The sequence below is a fragment of the Aspergillus welwitschiae genome (genome assembly GCF_003344945.1).
Source record: "Aspergillus welwitschiae strain CBS 139.54b unplaced genomic scaffold BDQ94scaffold_28, whole genome shotgun sequence".
NCBI classification, from domain to species: Eukaryota; Fungi; Ascomycota; class Eurotiomycetes; order Eurotiales; family Aspergillaceae; genus Aspergillus; species Aspergillus welwitschiae.
Window position 1 is genome coordinate 325,031 of NW_020798722.1, and position 19,626 is coordinate 344,656.

Below are 19,626 nucleotides of genomic sequence, written 5' to 3' on the forward strand. Positions count from 1 at the left end.
TGCAAGCAGGTAAGTTCCAGAACCCGAGGGAGGTTCTGAGTGATAAGCGCCGGTTTTAACTCAAAGGGGCTGCCTTGTCTTGGCTGCAGACCTGCGTGAAGAACAATTGCACTATCGCCAAGCAGGGATAGCAGAGACTCCACGGTGAGACAGTCCCTTCCTTCATGGGCCCAAATGGGCCTCTAATTGGCCCTCGGCTGACTGCTAGTTTCCGACGGCGTTTCTGGGCGCGGATGCTATGCTCTCGTGTACATCATCTTGGCCCACCTGCCGGCATTATGAGTACGATCCATGGTTCCCGCTGACGGTCCGTAGATCATACTGTGCACGGGACTCTGCAGGTACCTGAAGCCTGCCTAGTTTGATCACCCTGAAACCAGCACTGCCTGTCTTGACCTTGGTGGTGAGTTTGCACGTGGGCTGGCTGTTCAAATAAACTCTCCAATTGACCCTCTCCCCGTGGAGAACACAGCAAACACTATAGGCTTTCCATTGAGGGCATGACGAGGACCCTATGGTTTGTGCACTTGGCGAGGGCTGACCGGAGCACGAATCGGGAAGGGCAGAACTCAGAATTCGGTGTTCTCGGCATGCCGAAAGTCGGTATCCCTTGGCGCCACGATGATTTGCGTCCAGGATTCGTATAGTTCCTCGTCCACGAGGCTGCCTACCGTCAGCGTTAGGCAGTGAGCTATTATGGGGCCAATAAGCCACTACGAGGATGACATAGCCTCTACAGAACGAGAGACGCAGAGGATCAGGACGCCAATCCTGCGCCCCACCTGTCTAAGGATTCGCTTTTGTACTATCCAGGGATTATGGCTTCGGATTAATGTATTCGGGATACCGACGGCTGAGCACACGGAGGATGAGGTTCAGCTCACGGCCCCTATCAGTATGCATTATGAGGATGGCTTCTTGGAAAGCAGAGGAATTGGATTATCGAACAACTTGGTTCTGGACCATTGACTCGAGCGTATAAGTAACCTCGTTCGGTCCTCCTGTCACCTTCTGATCAGCAACCAGCCTTTCCTCTCTCATTCTCTCATCTGCCCATCATGCAGACTCTCCTTGTGAGCTCGCTTGTGGTCTCCCTCGCTGCGGCCCTGCCACACTACATCAGAAGCAATGGCATTGAAGCCAGCCTCCTGACTGATCCCAACGATGTCTCCGGCCGCACGGTCGACTACATCATCGCTGGTGGAGGTCTGACTGGACTCACCACCGCTGCTCGTCTGACGGAGAACCCCAACATCAGTGTGCTCGTCATCGAAAGTGGCTCCTACGAGTCGGACAGAGGTCCTATCATTGAGGACCTGAACGCCTACGGCGACATCTTTGGCAGCAGTGTAGACCACGCCTACGAGACCGTGGAGCTCGCTACCAACAATCAAACCGCGCTGATCCGCTCCGGAAATGGTCTCGGTGGCTCTACTCTAGTGAATGGTGGCACCTGGACTCGCCCCCACAAGGCACAGGTTGACTCTTGGGAGACTGTCTTTGGAAATGAGGGCTGGAACTGGGACAATGTGGCCGCCTACTCCCTCCAGGCTGAGCGTGCTCGCGCACCAAATGCCAAACAGATCGCTGCTGGCCACTACTTCAACGCATCCTGCCATGGTGTTAATGGTACTGTCCATGCCGGACCCCGCGACACCGGCGATGACTATTCTCCCATCGTCAAGGCTCTCATGAGCGCTGTCGAAGACCGGGGCGTTCCCACCAAGAAAGACTTCGGATGCGGTGACCCCCATGGTGTGTCCATGTTCCCCAACACCTTGCACGAAGACCAAGTGCGCTCCGATGCCGCTCGCGAATGGCTACTTCCCAACTACCAACGTCCCAACCTGCAAGTCCTGACCGGACAGTATGTTGGTAAGGTGCTCCTTAGCCAGAACGGCACCACCCCTCGTGCCGTTGGCGTGGAATTCGGCACCCACAAGGGCAACACCCACAACGTTTACGCTAAGCACGAGGTCCTCCTGGCCGCGGGCTCCGCTGTCTCTCCCACAATCCTCGAATATTCCGGTATCGGAATGAAGTCCATCCTGGAGCCCCTTGGTATCGACACCGTCGTTGACCTGCCCGTCGGCTTGAACCTGCAGGACCAGACCACCGCTACCGTCCGCTCCCGCATCACCTCTGCTGGTGCAGGACAGGGACAGGCCGCTTGGTTCGCCACCTTCAACGAGACCTTTGGTGACTATTCCGAAAAGGCACACGAGCTGCTCAACACCAAGTTGGAGCAGTGGGCCGAAGAGGCCGTCGCCCGTGGCGGATTCCACAACACCACCGCCTTGCTCATCCAGTACGAGAACTACCGCGACTGGATTGTCAACCACAACGTCGCGTACTCGGAACTCTTCCTCGACACTGCCGGAGTGGCTAGCTTCGATGTGTGGGACCTTCTGCCCTTCACGAGAGGATACGTCCACATCCTCGACAAGGACCCCTACCTCCACCACTTCGCCTACGACCCTCAGTACTTCCTCAACGAGCTCGACCTGCTCGGTCAGGCTGCCGCTACTCAGCTGGCCCGTAACATCTCCAACTCCGGTGCCATGCAGACCTACTTCGCTGGGGAGACTATCCCCGGTGATAACCTCGCGTATGATGCCGATTTGAGCGCCTGGACCGAGTACATCCCGTACCACTTCCGTCCTAACTACCATGGCGTGGGTACTTGCTCCATGATGCCGAAGGAGATGGGCGGTGTTGTCGATAATGCTGCCCGTGTGTATGGTGTGCAGGGACTGCGTGTCATTGATGGTTCTATTCCCCCTACGCAAATGTCGTCCCATGTCATGACGGTGTTCTATGCCATGGCGCTGAAAATTTCGGATGCTATCTTGGAAGATTATGCTTCCATGCAGTGAGTGGTATGATGGGGATATGAGTGAGGATATTAGGGGATAGTATTTAGACGGTAGGGAGGTATAATCATAGATTGGATAGAATGGGTAGATTACATAGACAGGTTACATGAATAGACGTTCGTTATATGTGAGCAGACAATACTATCAAACAAGGGCATTGTTCAGTTTGTCGAACGATAGTCATATGTTTTGTACGGGAAGAAAGTTTCACTAATTATTAAGCAAACGGATCAGGGGTTGCCAGCTGAAATACAATCATCCGATGTTCTATTTTCTTCGAATTGATTTACCAGTCAGTTAATGAATGCATGAGAGCAACACTGCGCATCCACTGGCTATCTAGTCAATAATACGAATTTTTTTCATGATGAAATACCGACATGGACATATTCTGTTGCTGGTGAAGCAAGCCCTCGCTAAATATGCTGATAACTTCCTATGCCAGTAGAATAATTTCCCACTCTGGCTGCGCGCTCTCAAAAGCTTTCCATTTAATTATAGCCAAGCCAACCCGCTCCCAGAGCTCGCCACCTCGATAAAGGAGAAGAAAAAATGGGACACAGCGGGCTTGATCGAACTCATTGTAAATCCAATCATCAAGGTCGTATTCTGAGAGATCGCGGACCAGGACATGAGCGTAGCACAAAAACACATACTTGCATTTGGGAAGAAGATGGTTTAGATTGGATGGTGTTTTACCGACCAAGATCCCGCACCGATGGCCCTGGGAATCGATAATTGGTATGCGAGTGCGAGGATCATGGCATGGGGGATGGGACCACCTCTCATAGTAGAAGTTTATGGCTGGAACGGCCAAAGTGTAGAAGTGTAGGACACTGTGTCCTGGGTGCTTAGAAACAATATCACACGGAACCATATCATGGAGAGTGTCTTGGGCAGGCGTTCGGCTAAAAATCGACCATGAGGGGTAGCCGTAGTAACAATATCCGGGGGGCTGATGGACAACTCTTTGGACCCCATCTGGCCGTATAAGCTCTATTGTGCATGGTGTAGATATTTCGTTCATCCACACTCCTGGATCAATGCCCCTCGAGCCAATAGGTTTATAATTTATCTGACACACCCAACCTATCCAGGACCAGCTTGGGAAGAATTCTTCATGTCGGCCTGTTACCCTCGGCAGCCGGCGAGTGGGGGTCTCTTTGGGAGACCATAGAAGATAACGAAGGAACTCCCGTCGTGGAAGACCAGCAATAAGTTCTTCATAGCCATCCATTTTATATTTGTCGCTCAAGATGGAAGAGATACCGGTAAAAGCATCTATAATATCGGCAGGATAGGACAATTTCCGTTCCGTGTATTTCTCAACAAGACCCTCATACACTGATCTCGAGCCTCGCCAGTCATACGTATTTTTGTCAACCCCTTTCCATAACAATAGAATCTTTCTCTTCAGTCCGTATGTCTCCTCAAAGTCGATACCCTCCGTGCTGGGTGTGTCTTCGCATCGGACTCTATTCTTCTTGCAGTGAAAATAAACCTGCCGATCCGACACAAACAGACGCCTGGGAGAGAGCAAAACCTCTTGAAATGTCCATCCACGAGTGGTATGCAGAGACAGCCTCAGAGAATCTCCTAGGCTTGGAAGAGAAGAGAAGAGGCGGGCTGTTCTCACGTTTTCAATGATTTGTGGGGGTCTAGAGTTAGGCCGTACACCAGGTAAGCCATGATTGGCGTCTGCCCCACTGAGTGCAAAGATAGTTAAAAGTGCATGGGAGTAGATTTTACCCATATCACGGATGGTGGCGTGCTTTTCCCCACTATCCTGCAAGATACACAGACGGTCTACCCAGAGGTAGCGTTCACGTAGCTCTCGGACAAGCATCATACTGTCGGCGATTGTCCGCGGTATATTACTTCTGTCGGGGGACAGGGCGCCCTTATCCTGCAATGTCTCATAGTTCCCAGTCAATGTCTATAGTCCCCCTGCTTGACCCCAGACGTAGCTCAAGGCTAGATATCGGACATTTGACCTCCTTCGCACTAATCGATTGTCGTGGACATCGATCAAGATTATGTCAATTGGCTCTGATGGATTGGTCGCGCAGTCATGATCTGCACTATTTCCACAGTCATGCAACCAGGAATGCACAAAGGTGAAATCGATCTGGCCATGTTTTATCTTTCGGCCAACATAAGTCGCCTGATAGTTACGGGGCTGGAGTCGCAAGCGATCCCTATCATCTTCTAATATCCCGACACTTCCAATCAACATACGGTTATTAAGGTCATAGCTATATACCAGAATAGGGTCGAAGGCCAAGGTCGAAAGTATGAAGTTGAATTTCTTCACTTTGGTATCGTTGGCGTCATAGGATTTGGCCCGTATGGTTTCCACAGCCAGTTTGCAGAGGGGGCAGCCAGCCTCAACTTCAACTGATTCCCGGATGTCGTGGTATATGCTATCACGAATCGAGTCACGAGATAAGCATTCTGATCTGGGAAACTTGAGCCAATCTTCTATGGGTAGCTTCGCACATCTATGGCAAAGCACGTTATCTGCCGCGTTGACAGGCAGTTGAGATTCTTGATGATGTGCCAAGGTTGTCGTCCCTGGATGAAAAGAAGAATCTAAATTATCTCGACTCATATTCCCCACAGCTCAAATGATGATACTGAAGAGAGGAGAGCTCTGGGAATGACAAGAATGTTGTCCCCAGTGGCATCAGCGGAGTCGAGATTGGGCATCAATGCAGCAACGCCGGTATATTCTTAAGGCTCCATTCTTAAGCTAACCACCCGCACTCGATCTGCCCGACTTGGCAATATCAGTCACCCCAGTTGCGATAGCTACTAGTCTCAATGGATAAAGGTATCTACCACTACTTATGCTGTTCAGGGGTATCTTGCCTAATAACATGTATATATTCCACGTCTCTATTTGAGTACTTGGACCAGACCAATTCACCTTGAACTATACGGTGATCTCCCTTGGCCAAAAGGTATATTAACGAAAGACATTAACACATAAAGCAGAATTAATTCACATAACACATATATTCCATGCCTTCAAGTTCCCAATATACACTTTACAGCACGACGAGTCCATACTAGACACTGTGACTGCAAACACACAACTTAAACACAGCTAGGCGTTATGCCACACATGGATTACCATGTCCCATAGCCCATGTCATTGATATGGGCTTCTTACCAACCACCAGCGGGGCCGCTGGGGACAGGAGTCGGGGTGGGGAATCCACCGAACTGACGCTCCTCAAAGCCACCCGAGGGGGTAGGGGCCGGAGAAGGAGTGAAGGAAGGCACGCCACTGGGGAAGGGGGGAGCCTGGCCTTGCGGGCCCTGCTCGGGTCCCTCTGCAGGAGATCCGAACTGGCGCTTGAAGAAGCCTCCGAAGCCCTCAGAGGGTGCGGGACCGGGGGCACCAGAGGGAGCACCCGCAGTGGCAGACTCGACGGGGCCACCGAACTGACGCTTGCCGAAGCCACCGAAGTCACCGAATGGGACGGGGGAAGGGGAGCCGGAGGGAGGGGGCCCAGCGGGGGCGGACTCGGAGGGACCGGGGAACTGATGCTCCTCGAAGCCGGCTCCGGGGAAGGCGGAGGGAGTAGCGGAGGGAGTAGCGGAAGGAGCAGAGTCGAAGGGACCACCGAAGCCGCCGAAGCCATCGAACTGACGTCTACCGAATCCTTCAGGGAAACCGGAGGGGGCGGGGCCGAAAGAACCGGAGGGACCAGCGGGGGGGCCGGAAGGCTGGGGGCCACCGAACTGGCGCTTTTCGTAGGGCTCGGGGGTCACGGAGGGAGGAGCGCCGGAGACCGAGCTGGGAGGAGGCGGAGGAGGGAAGGAAGATTCCTCAGGAGCGGGAGCCACCGAGCCAGAGGGAGCGGGAGGAGGGCCGTTGAAGAAAGGCGCCGGGGGCAGGGCAGCGACGCAGCCGACGAGGCTGGCCAGAACAGCTCCGGTAAGCTTCATTTTGAAATTAGGATGTGAAAGAGGGAATGACTTTTGAGGTTTGATTCCAGAGTGATTGGCTTGTGAGGATGGTATCTGAAGGAGCGGACAGAGAGAGGCTTTTATAATGATTTCAGCTGTCCTGAGATGCCTACCCATACACCTTCTTGAGGAAGGATCAGCATTTAGCGTGGGAGGTGAACAGGTTACAGAGCACCTGGTAGATTCTCTCCGACGTCGGCATCATTCAGGTACCATGGGGGTTTGCTGGCGAGGTTAGACCACTCCAGGTCCTCAGTTGCCGAGTGGAGAGATCAGCGAGGACGGCTCGTTCTCAAACCAATTGGAATACTTTCTTGATGGATGCCCATAATCTAAGCTTTGAAGCAAGTGCAAGGGGCACTAACAGCGTTTGAGGGCATTATTGTGACGTGGAGGTGATATGATATGGCGGCAATGTAACAAGAACAGGGATTTTCAGTGAAGTCACCGTTGTTTCAGTGTTGCCTGAGAAAAACTCTCATCATATCATTGTACCAGCCACACTGCACAGTTACTGCTGCAACATCTGGGCCCTTGTGAGTTGTCTGTGACCGATCGGCACTTGAAGGTGGAACCAGAACAGGCTGTGTCGATCAACCCTCCAGCCATCCCTGGAGAAAACTGGTCGTGGGATATCAGATTGATAATCTGTATCCAATCAGAGAGACATCTGCCGGGACAATCCTGTCTACAATGGAAGCGAAACGCTCCTGCTCTTCTCCTGTGCCTGGGCCAGACTTGGGCTGAAGCTAACTGTTCGGCCGTGTTGGCCACATTGAGTCAACGGTATCCACACTATTGATTCCACCGGATGGCCTGCAAGGCTGGGATCGTGAATCCTTATTCTGTTTAGGTAATGCCGGTACAAAAGTGGTAGGAGAACTGTCATTCACCATGTCGACGACATGGTAGCGATACTGCGCGATGGTCTTCGCCGAAAACAAGCCTTTCGGCTAGCTCGATTTCGACACGAAGACCATATGACTTCAAGGCTTTGAAGCATGTCAGTTCTTCAAACATGAATTATGACTTTGTGGCGCCCACCTAAAGCGTCTGGACCCTGACGCTCTTCTGGGTGTTGCAACAAGGGACCTGGCAATCAGCCCTGTCCTGAAACGTAGAATGATGCAAAATGGAAGGGTCCCAGCCACATGAGGCCCAGGAGCCTCATTGGAGCATTTCCTGGGAGGTCGGGGTGGCGGCTGTGGTAGCGATACACTTCTGAGGGTTGATGGGGACGCTGGCGTGGCCTCCTGCCGATCATCTTCGGCTCGAGGGTTGAGACTGATGGATCTGCGCGCCAATTACCCCTCCACGGCATCACTCCGGCAACGAGGGTCCACAGAGCAAAGTGATCGGTGAAAGCTGCAAGGAGAACACTATTGACGTAGGTACGATGCAGGCTTGATGACGGTTATGAGCTTATCCACGTTCTGGGACGATACTTCTATCAGTTTAGTAGTTTTCCAGAGTTCCGCTGAGTAAGTACATTCTGCCCCACAGGGATGCCACTCCAGTACTGCAAGCTAGGCAAAGGGTATCTATGGATCAAGAAAGCGAGTGCTCCCGGCTCGTGGCTTCTCCCTACAGAGGGTGAGAAGGAATACTGTACAGACATCTTCCGGCCGAGTAGGCTGTCGAGTCATTCCTAACGCCTAGGGTTAGCTCTGCCGTCGCGGTCCCGCACAAGGAAAAGTTGCGAGCAGAAGTGACATCATGCAGGGCATTGTTGGTCTCTTGTGCTTCCATGCGCAACCTATGCTCGCAATGTGTTAGGAGTATCTACCAGAGTACCTATGAGATATACTGAGTATACTTAAACGATATACTGCAGCTTCTGACCGCAGACGGCGAGATCCACAGCAGAGCAGGTTAGTATATGCACTATCGTTGGAAATAAGGTGAGACATCAATCAAAGCTAGTGTATGTAGCACAGGGCCGAAATTAGCTAGTCTAGAACTCGCACGGCAAGTCTTGGCCATGCTCAGTTTCACGGTTTGACTAGCAGTGGATCCGTTTCAGAGAGTGAAAGTCCAACACAAAGCACTTTATGAGAGTCACATTCGTATATGTTGTTCAATGCCATAAAGTTTGGCAGGAAGTTCAGTCGGCATATATCGATACTCTGGTTACTTGATGCCGAAAAAGGTGTCAGATCAGTTGCCCAAAACAAACCAGGGTCTCTAGACCGGGGCGCCATTCCCGAAACAAGCATCCATCAAAACTATAGTAGAAAGACCGGGAAATATATTTTGATTTCCTGTGTAGCCAGCTACAACCGGAACTTACTCCCCAAACAATGAGATTGCCCTATGGGGACGGATACGTCTTTTCACCCTGACGCAGATGGTTCATTTTCTATCTACATACATTTTCTATCTTCTCACACTTCATCAGTTGTCCCCTCTTTTGAGCAAATAACTGAAATGTCGGCCCGTAGAGTTGGGAGCGATATTTACCATCGGCATTGATCAGGTATTCTCCAGGTCATGTGCAATTCATGGAAACGCGTGCCGTGGTGTTCTCCCCATTTCCGCATCTAATATCATATGCATCCGAATTCTGCCGCATTTCATGTGCAAGTAACCCTATAATAACCATTTTCACACTACGTCATGATCGCTCAAGCAGGAATAGTAAGGGATCTGGAACCGAAAGCTTCACTTAAGATAACAGGGAATGCTATGGGCATGGAGGGTTCAAAAGTACGAGCAGCTGAATAATGGCCATTGATGGGAAATATACACTAAGGACTTGAAGTCTGATTACATTATACACTCCTATACTGATGGAAGACTAGCAACGCTGTAACAACTGCAAAGGATTCACGAGGATCAGTGACCCACAAAAACGCTCTGACCAATGTTCCTCAGGATAGACGAATGGACCAATTATAGATGACGCAGTCGAGAGCCGAGCAAGCTACAAGACAGTAGTGCTGATCCCGAAACACTAATAACTGCATTTGGAGATGTCGAGTGTCAGGCTACTGGAAAATGGAGATGGGAGTTCACTCCGAACGACAGTCAGCGAACTCACAATGAAATAACTATGAACGGATACATGGAGCATTCAAATAATCGCATTAGCGGGCATAGTCTGGCAGTCAGCTTCAGAAATGCCGGGGCTCCTCCCGACCAGTACTTCAAGGTGAAGACTGGGGATGATGAGGTGAGATTATGGAACAACGGACCGCGCGTCAGAGCCAACCTTATCCAAATAAGCTGATAAATTTGATGACCACCTGGCTGTCAGCAACTGCACAGCCTTACGCGACCCCTCTTTTGCTGGTTATAAATCAAGCATGAACACTTCTCTCGTTCGACCCTCAATCTCTCCTCCAAAAACTTATACTGATTGTTACCATGACCGGTTCCAACCAACTTACAGCCCTGGAGGCCTTTCTCCTTTCGCATCCCAGCATCGGCTACATCCCGCCCACCTCCGCCGAGTATGTGCCCACAGCCAACCGGGTGTTCATCGCCGGCATCAACGCCCGTCCACTGGCCATCGTGCAGCCCCAGTCTCCCGCAGATGTCGCAGCACTCGTTAAATTCGCCAAGACCCACTCTGTACCCTTTACCGTTCGCTCGGGCGGCCACAATCTCGAGGCTCGCTCCGTCGTGAATGGCGCCCTTCTCATCGACCTGCGCGCCCTGACGGCCGTTACGGTCGCCCCGGATCGTCAGTCCGCTACCGTCCAGGGAGGTATTCTCCAGGGTGAACTGGCTAATATCCTCTGGGAGGAGGGGCTGGTTACTCCGACCGGTTCTATCCCCAGCGTCGGATATGTCGGCTGGGCCATGTATGGCGGCTATGGGCCCTTTTCGTCTCATTGGGGACTGGGCGTTGATCAGATTCTGGGTGCTACGGTGGTGGATGCTAATGGGGAGATTGTTGTTGCTGATGAGTCCCTCCTCAGGGGTATCCGTGGTGCAGGGGGAATCTTCGGCATCATTGTTGACGTTACTATCAAGGTCTACTCCCTTCCAAAGGTACGCCCACTTTCCCCAAATGATAGTAACAGCAAGTGTACTAAACGTACAGCTCCTCGCCGGCGCAATCATTTTCGACTCCTCCGACATCACTCAAACCATCATTACTTTCAACGCCGCCTATGAGAATCTCCTCAACACAGAGGGCCTCCCTCCTCCACTGACCCTGCAGCAAGTCGCCTTCAACAGTCCTCAGGGTCGCGTATTCGCTGTGCTCTTTACATGGAGCCACCCCGACCTAGAGGAGGGCCAACGATGGGCAGAGAGAATCTCCTCCCTCGCCCCGTTGCTCATGAGCACCGTCGCCCCCACGACCGTCCCGGACTGGTTCACAGGTAATGGTGCCCTGGTACCCGAAGCTGTGTATGGGTCCCTCCAGACTCATAACGTCCGGCGCATCAATCCCGCCGTGGCGGAGGTGATTGCACGGAATGTGGCATCCATGCCGTCTGATCCGGGCACGATGGCCACAATCCATCAGTTACGGGGACAGTCTGCTGGTGAAGACGCAGACAAGCTCGAGCATTCTGTCTTTGCGACAAGGGAGCCGCATTATATGCTTGAGTTTGTGGGATGTGCTATAGATGAGCAAAAGGCGGCGGCATCTGAGGAGTGGGCGGTTAAACTGGCAGAGGAGATTGTGCAGGCCGATGAGGGGAATGTCTTGCCCACGGCATATGTGTCTTTGATGAGATTCGCGAGCCTGAAGCCGGAAGAGGCAGTCAAGAAGGCGTTTGGGGCCAATGCAGAGGCGGTGCGCACGTTGAAGCAGAGGTTTGATCCGGAGAATGTGTTTGCGTTGGCGCTGCCAGCGTTGAAGTAGAACATGGTGGTGTTCTTTAGAAATGGTGATAGTATGCACCGATGTTAATCAACTCGTTTCCCTTACCGGCTTACACTGCCAGAGCTGGAGGAGAGATAATATGTCTCACTACCCCCTTCCCCTTCACCTCCTAGCATGTCCGCAATCCCCCTTAACGCCTCCCCAATCCTCCGCACCAGATCAAAGACATGAATCCCGCTCGAGATCTCAGCCCAGACCTGCGCCGTCATCCCCGCCAGCCGCTGGATCTTCTCCGCTTCACTCTCTCCCTCCTTGCCTTCATCTCCCTCCACAGCATTTGTCTCCTGAATCAAGTACTCCGCCATGCGGAGCAGCTTCCGTTCATCCTCCCGCAGACTCCCCATCCCGTGTGCTGCCACGGCGCTAGCCAGCATCTGCATCCACCGTATCAACAGCACCGCGCACTCTAGGTGGCAGATGGAGTGCTGTACGCTCCAGCTCAAGGTCTGCGTGCGCGCGACGTAGGGGATTCCCACCCGCACAGGGATGCTCAGGGCGTGAATGCACTGCAGGATAGCACGATTGAGGGCCGGGGAACGACTAATATGATCTAGCGGTGGTGTTGGGGAGATGAGTGATTTGAGACGAGTCGTATCGCTGGAGAGGAGCTCATGACAGAGACCCGTCCGACAATTCAATCGGATGTAGGCGAGTCGTAGCAGTGCGGTCGCGTTGAACCCCAACGGTCCCTTGGGACAGTATGGGTCCAGACTCGACTCCCAGGTGCTCTCCCAGCTAGATTGCCAGTGCTTCAGTGCTGTTTCGAGGGATTCTACGAGTGGAGTACGCAAACTGCCACCAGCGGCTTGTCGCTCAAAGTAGATGCGCTGTACCAGGCCGTGAATGAGGATGTAATTGGAAAAGGGAGAGATAAGGCTATGACCAGTGATATCGTTTCCGTTGAGAAGTTCGTTGAGCGTCGAAGTGAATCCGCGTTCATGGAGCCGGGAGACGGCGCGATGTCGCTCCCACGCGGCGGGTGAAGAAGCCCTCCATTCTGCTTCGCAGGATGGTAAACACACGGCCACCTCGCTAGTAAGAATCTGCGGTGGAATATTGAAGATGATGCTCTGCAGGTTAAAGACGATGTATGAGATTAAGAAGGTACGTCGCCGCTGTTGGTGTGCCACCCATGCCAGCCAGCTGAGTTCGGCATCTGCGCCATTGTCCGTTTCCTGAATCCCCAGTGTCCGCACGAGCACCGCCAGCTGGCTGCTCATCGCTAGACTATCCTGCGCGAGGACTTCCTCACCCCAGGAGCTCATGGCTGTCAGAACGATCAAGGCTTGTGCTCGCTGAAGTTCGTCAGTAGTATCTTCAGCCGTCTCGTTTGCACTGGTCGGATTGCTCGAACCGCGGCGACTGTCTGAAAAAGGACTGGCATATGCTGCAGATCCTGGTGAGCGGCCGACTAGTTGCCCGACCAGTCTGCGACGGCGATCCTGCGTGTTCTGGTCAATCAGGGACCGCGCTGCGACGTACAACTGGTGGCCCTTGTGATGCTCGAAGCGATGCAAGGCGCCGACAGCCGCCATTGCGAGGAGGAGCTCGGGCTCGACGGTCTCTGCACGGAAGGTCGGCATATGAAGAAACGGAAGATGGTCATGAAATCCTCGGAAGTAGCCCTCCAAATATCGCACGAGGGCACACCTGGATGGCAGTGAAAAATCGATCAAGGCAGTCCGCTTTGCGGTCAGTTTGTCCACGATCGTCTTGTACGCGCCCGCAGAGATTGCCCACGGACATCCTGCCGCGTCGAGTTGCGCCTCCAAGCCACTTTTGTGCGGCTGGTCATCTAGCGATGGCAGGCGGCGCTGTGGTTGGTCCTTTGGATCGGGCAGGACACTAGGATAGTCGGCTGTGTCGTCGAGAGAGGGAGCAGGAGGACCAGCTGGCGTTGAAGACAGCCGTGGTCCCTGAGACGCCTGCCCCTGTGCAGGAAACTGCTCGAGTAGATCCGAGAGAGAGATCTCAGTGTCCAAGAATTGAGAGGGAACGAAATTGGGAAATGCAAAGGCAAAGTTATCGGAAATTGGGTCCTGCCCCAACTCCATGTCGGGGAAGCTTGCCGGGGTTGGTTGAAAGAAAGTAGGAAGTGTCTGGGATGGTCCGTCCCATGCCGGCGGAGTGATTATACTCTGGAATGGCGCTGTCGGAGCGGACAGATTCGGCGCCGAGATGACATTTTCCAAGCCTGCACTGACTGGTAAGGTCGAGTTGTTTAAATCAAATTGAGCCGGACCAGTGCTCAAAGATCTAGTAGGGTTGGAAGAGGATTTCTCTGGAGGCGATTGGAGTCCAGTGGACGAGTGGGATACCCGGTCATGGCGCCTCAGAAGGTCCCTTCAATATGTTAGCAAGACATTACTAAAGGAACTGTTACATGATAATGGCTTACTGTCTGGAAAATGCACGGCCGCAGTGACATTGGAACGGCTTTTCCTGCGTATCTACGACAAGGTGAGTGTCCACCTGATTGCCAAGGGTGATCCGGTGAAGGGACACTTACGAATCAGCTCATGTCGCCGCAGGTGTTGCGACCGACTGAAGATCCTCCCACAGAAGGTACATGGAGGGACATGGAGTTTGGGTCTTCCTGGAGCCATTCGGAAAGGGATGGAAATGATGCTTGAATTCCCATGATGGGGAAGGTTGGGACGGAAATTCGGGGCACAAATTGGGGTGCAAAATGCGGGCAGAGAAGGAGAGGGTAACATATGAGTCAGCATGCCGGATAGCCCCCACTCTTTCATGGGTTCGGATGCAGTCATTGGCTATCGGTTCTTCAATGATTTCATAAGTTTCCCAAAAGAAAAACGTAACCGGACAACGAAGCGTCGCGACAACGAGCCGTCGGTGACCCTCACCACCTTATATCTCCAAGACATATAATATTGAATCTTACAAAATTGGGTCAGAATTGAAGCTATTTAAATATATAGAGAGTATTTGTTAAGATAGAAGACTAGCACTTACCTGTAAAGTCTTTAGTTGCGGTCAATTTCTATGAGTAAAGTATATACTGCAGTATTAATTTAAAATTAAGCAGATAATAGAAAATACTTGATACTGGCTATTATACTACAGTAATTACAATAAAAAAGGCTATAATTGGTTTGAATATCTAACCAAAGGCAATTTTTAGTTTATTTATATATATTTATCTATATAGTACTGAATTACTTTAATTTTAATTGATTATTATATTTTTGGTAGGCAGAGCGGCGGCTCGTTGTCCCGCCGCTTCGTTGTCCGATTATGTAACCTCTATAAATGTTTTTTGGGGCAAAAAGTAACCATATTTCTGCCCCAACCGCTGCAAAGGAGGGTACGGTTCTGACCCCAATAACAACCTTTCTTAGAACCATCTTTTACGGGGCAAGCCACCAAAAAAACATTAATTGGCTTTTTTCCTTTGAGTTCTGTACCATTGTTTGATTTATAATGATGTTATATCGCATCACGACCGTCATGGCGATTCTAGTTGGGGCAGAAATGTGGCGCCTTCATACATATATAAACCCGCCGACTGTAGACAAATATTTGGACTTCACAAATCAGAACATACGGATAACACTAGTAATTTGAAGATTGTGATATCACATTACTACCGGCGCTATAATTTCGAACAACTCCATCGAACCAACTATTGTCACACATTACAAACAGAACATCCCAACATGTCCCAAACAGTTCTTCGTCTCTCCGCCCGCGATTCCTGGGACAAGCTGGTCCAACATCAAGAAGCCATCCCCTCCGCCGGCAAGCATGAAGTCCTTATCAAAGTCCGCAGTGTCGCCCTGAACTTCCGTGACATTGCCATCTCCACCGGCCAGTACCCCTTCCCCGTCAAGGACCAAGTCGTGCCAGGCTCTGATGCCGCGGGCGACATCGTCGAGGTGGGCGAGGGTGTCTGCGGACTGCAGCAGGGGGACAAGGTTATCGTCAACTTTGATCTTGCTACTACGTACGGCCCCTTGAAGAGCTGGCATGCGGGCTTGGGTGGACCTGTTGATGGTGTCATGCGGGAATACTTCTCGGTGCCTGCACACGCTGTGGTTAAGATCCCGGAGTCTTCCAAGTTGAGCTATGCCCAGTGGGCGGGTGTCGTGTGCACCGGAGTTACGGTATGGAATGCTCTCTACGGCAACTTGCCTCTGCGCCCGGGCCAGTCGGTGCTTTGCTTGGGTATGTCACGATGATTCATTCTTCTTTGTGATTGCATTATCTGACCTGTCTAGGAACCGGTGGAGTGTCCATCACCGGTCTCGTCCTGGCCAAGGCGGCTGGCGCGACTACTATCATCACGTCATCCTCCGATGAGAAGCTCCAGTACGTCAAGGAGAAGTATGGCGTGGATCATACTATCAACTACAAGAAAACGCCCAACTGGGCTGCCGAGGTGCAGAAGATTACGAACGGCCAAGGCGTGGACTACATTCTCGAGAATGGAGGAGCGGGCACCATCAAGCAGTCCCTCGACGCCGTCGCGTACGGTGGCAGTATTGCGGTGATTGGTTTCCTGGCTCAGGCTTCCCAGGAGGAAATGCCGGATGTTGCTGCACTGGCTCTCGGCAAGGGCGCCGTGGTTCGTGGTATCATGACGGGATCCAAGCAGCTGCTAGAAGAAGCGGTGCGCTTCATCGGAAACCGGGACCTTCCCGTGCCGGTCGAGAAGACGTTCAAGTTCAGTCGTGACCAGGTGGTCGAGGCCTATGGCTATCTAGCTAGTGGACAGCATGTTGGAAAGATCTGTATCGACTTTTGATTTGAGCACGGGGTTATGGTGAGCGGGTAGATACATGAGGTGTTATGTATATCATAAATCAAATTGCTGTGATTGATTCACATGAAGCGAATCTCAGAGTCAGCTCTATCGGGACACTGGCCGTGACTAAACTGTAATAAAACGCACAAATCACCTAAGCCGGATCAGTCTATTGTCTATCTTCGCGCACCATATTCCGGTAAGGATTGTTTGGATCCTGCTCCTCCTCCTCTGCCGACGGGATGGTCTTGCGCACGCGACAGGGATTTCCCACGGCCACAGAGAAAGGAGGGATATCCTTGGTGACAACGGAACCCGCACCGATAGTTGAGCCCTCGCCAATGGTCACCCCAGGCAAGATGACAACGTTGCCGCCGATCCAGCAATCATCGCCGATGCGAATAGGATGGCCAAATTCGACGAACTTGCGGCGCGACAGTACACTGACGTCATGTCCAGCCGTGAAGAGATTGACGTTGGGGCCCAACTGCACGCGGTCGCCGATGATGATCAAGCTGGTGTCGAGGGCAGTGAAGCTGGCTTCGATTAGTGTTTTAAACCCTGCTGCATGCATGTGTGCACTCACTTGAAATTGATGAAGCAATCGCGGCCAATGACAATGTTACAGCCATAGTCGGGGTTAAATGGGGGTTCCACAAAGGTTCCCGAGCCGACTTTACCCACCACCTTCTGCAGCAGCTCGTAGCGCACGTCGGCAATCTTCTCATACGACACAGACTTCGCGTCGAGGTTGTTGTAGTCCTGAGTGACTCCGCGGGCCCGATGGCGGGCTTCCATCAACCTGGGGACGATGGGATTATACCTGAAGATGGTTAGGTTGTGCATGAATGGCCCAATGATCAAGATCTCCTACAGCATGCCGGAGATCATGCGCTCGTATTCCTCGCACATGGGAACATGATTCAGACCCCGCGCAATCTCGATGATCTCCGGTCGCTTCTCTGTTGCAGCAACAGACATTATAGCAGGGTATACTAAAAGAAGAGAAGTGGTTTCTGGCGATAGTAGTGTGGTGGGAGAAAGTTAATGTTAATGGACACTTGGGCTCCGGGAACCGCGGGGTAACCTAAATGTGCGGGGCATCCTGGTTAGCCTGCAACCACCTTTACTCGTTGCTGGAGTAACCGCAGGTCTGACTGCGAGGAGTTAAAGAATCCTGGCTAGATCGAGAGACATATCCGGTGCAGATGCTGCGAATAGCTGCAACACGTTTCGGCTGACAATTCGCACCGAGAGTGGCCACTCCTACCTAACTCACCCTGAAGAGCATTGCCGTTCATCAAAGCAGACATGCTCAAAAGGTCCGAGCTATAAAAGGAGAAAAGATCTAGTACATAATCGGCGTAGCAAACGAACAGGCTTATGGTTAACTCTGGTGTTGATTTCAGGCCTGGGTCTAGGAGGTGAGAAAACAAAATGAGGGTCAGTTTATTTGTCATGTATTCACAGCACAGTGATAATACTAGTCCCCTATATACTGCATCTTCTTGTGTGCATCCTCAGCCCGTCCTAATAGTGTCTGGCCTACTATACACCCACCTGTCGTACGTACAAGTACATGGCGGACATTGCACGCAAATGGGAAGTCTATTGTCTGTAACAAAGCTGGGCGTGGCAACGCCCCATCTGAGTCTTCATATACAGCGCTGTATGTCCATAACCAATGAACTCATTTGCATGAGTGAAGGTCTCTGAAGGACTTGATAGAGGATTGTAGACCTGCCTTCAGTTCGAAAAGCAGGAAAGAAAGGGAAACTAAGCGGCAGAAGAAAATGAGGTAAGAAAATAACTGAAAGAAAAGCGGGAGAGACTGCCTACTTCTACCTCAAAGGGCTGAACAGATTACTAGCCCCTCTTATGGGTAAAAGAATGGCCACAATCTGCCGGGTGGGAGGCTTTCGTCGAAGACCGATGTCAAGAACGCGCAGTTTTATTATAATAATCCTCCCAGTCAGGTAATTCCTTGTAATGGCTGCCTAGTCTGCTGGTTGAGCAACCGCCAAGTTGATGAACAGGAAGGCTCTATGCCCCATATCAGTGATTTGTCCGACGCAAAGTTCTCTCCCATTGTGCAGCCAAGATTCTGGTTTCTGAGAAAGATCGTATCGCACTGGTAATCAATCAGATACCAACTTCATCTCCCAGCCCACAGCTATACTATTTTTGTCACCGGGTGGATATGGCTGCCTATCAACTCCCCCACAACATGAACGCAAACGTCAAACGGAGCCATGAGGATCTTATGAAGTTATCACCGCAGAGTAACAAATCCAAGGCCCTCTTTCCGGGGTCCCACTACCGTGCTGTTAAGCTTTTGTTTGTTAGTTAAAACCTTGCTGCCTGAACCCATCAGTGTCTATCTTGCCGTCAACCTCATTAAGAGATTGTTGTGCTGATGTACACTATCATCCTGCATATCATAGCCCGGGGCATTGCTTTATGATCGACCCTGGCATCTCATGATGACCAATGCGATATTAACGAATGAAAATATTCCGTGGTCTCAATAAGCGTGATATGTGACTTTACGAAAGAAAGACTGTGATGGGTCCCTGGGTATCCACTGAACTTTAGGGATTTGCCACGCGTCTGTTTCAACCCTTGTCAGATTCAAAAAGATGCCGCTTAGTAACATGCAGCTAGGGTTACAGCTAATCAATGTGGAGAGGAAACAGCGGGGCCGAGAACTTAGTTCAGGAGTTTGATACGGATTAGATCTCTCCACCCGGCATGCCGAATCATGATTCTGCGGTAGAGGACCTGGCAATCAGCCAGGAATGGGGGCTATTTCCGGAATAGACTGGTGTATCTAGTAGTTTATTGTTTGTCGAAGATAGCCTGAACCGCTATGAATGGTGCCATTCACTAGTAGTCACCATTGGTGTCTCCTCTATGTAGATCGACATAACGACCTTTACTATGAAAACCCCTGGTAAGATCCCTTTACTGTACACTATGGTTATCCTGATCGAAATGTTTTCGAAAGCAGTTCTTATGCTATACGTAGCAATGAAAACGATACCCCCACATAGGTACCAACCAAGGTTGAAGCCAGCAAAACCACGATTCCGCGGGATAGGCTTAATGATTGAAACCTGTGTAGTGACTACTAAAGCTGTGCCGTAGCGTCTAGAACGATCTTC

At 51.5% G+C, this 19,626-nt stretch overlaps 6 protein-coding genes across 6 annotated transcripts; 4 read left to right on the forward strand and 2 right to left on the reverse strand.

The window, feature by feature from the left end:
• Positions 1-1,058: 1,058 nt before the first annotated feature.
• On the forward strand, positions 1,059-4,094 carry BDQ94DRAFT_172801 (GMC family oxidoreductase; the record flags this gene model as incomplete). The annotated part of the gene is made up of 2 exons (XM_026772027.1): positions 1,059-2,872; positions 3,974-4,094. The coding sequence occupies 2 exons, from the start codon at positions 1,059-1,061 to the stop codon at positions 4,092-4,094; spliced, it is 1,935 nt and encodes a 644-aa protein (XP_026623749.1).
• A 1,953-nt stretch (positions 4,095-6,047) lies between these two features.
• BDQ94DRAFT_172802 (uncharacterized protein) lies at positions 6,048-6,833 on the reverse strand (the record flags this gene model as incomplete). Its single annotated transcript, XM_026772028.1, has 1 exon — positions 6,048-6,833. One exon carries the CDS (start codon positions 6,831-6,833, stop codon positions 6,048-6,050), a length of 786 nt encoding a protein of 261 aa, XP_026623750.1.
• Positions 6,834-10,220: 3,387 nt separating this feature from the next.
• On the forward strand, positions 10,221-11,673 carry BDQ94DRAFT_172803 (FAD-binding domain-containing protein; the record flags this gene model as incomplete). Its single annotated transcript, XM_026772029.1, has 2 exons — positions 10,221-10,850; positions 10,903-11,673. The coding sequence occupies 2 exons, from the start codon at positions 10,221-10,223 to the stop codon at positions 11,671-11,673; spliced, it is 1,401 nt and encodes a 466-aa protein (XP_026623751.1).
• Positions 11,674-11,735: 62 nt separating this feature from the next.
• BDQ94DRAFT_161209 (FTFMHR domain-containing protein) lies at positions 11,736-15,062 on the reverse strand (the record flags this gene model as incomplete). The annotated part of the gene is made up of 7 exons (XM_026769340.1): positions 11,736-14,037; positions 14,093-14,144; positions 14,204-14,322; positions 14,369-14,564; positions 14,600-14,620; positions 14,671-14,698; positions 15,009-15,062. 7 exons carry the CDS (start codon positions 15,060-15,062, stop codon positions 11,736-11,738), a joined length of 2,772 nt encoding a protein of 923 aa, XP_026623752.1.
• Positions 15,063-15,374: 312 nt separating this feature from the next.
• BDQ94DRAFT_161210 (zinc-dependent alcohol dehydrogenase family protein) lies at positions 15,375-16,462 on the forward strand (the record flags this gene model as incomplete). Its single annotated transcript, XM_026769341.1, has 2 exons — positions 15,375-15,882; positions 15,936-16,462. 2 exons carry the CDS (start codon positions 15,375-15,377, stop codon positions 16,460-16,462), a joined length of 1,035 nt encoding a protein of 344 aa, XP_026623753.1.
• A 242-nt stretch (positions 16,463-16,704) lies between these two features.
• Positions 16,705-17,299, forward strand: BDQ94DRAFT_161212 (uncharacterized protein; the record flags this gene model as incomplete). The annotated part of the gene is made up of 2 exons (XM_026769342.1): positions 16,705-17,011; positions 17,064-17,299. 2 exons carry the CDS (start codon positions 16,705-16,707, stop codon positions 17,297-17,299), a joined length of 543 nt encoding a protein of 180 aa, XP_026623754.1.
• Positions 17,300-19,626: the final 2,327 nt, after the last annotated feature.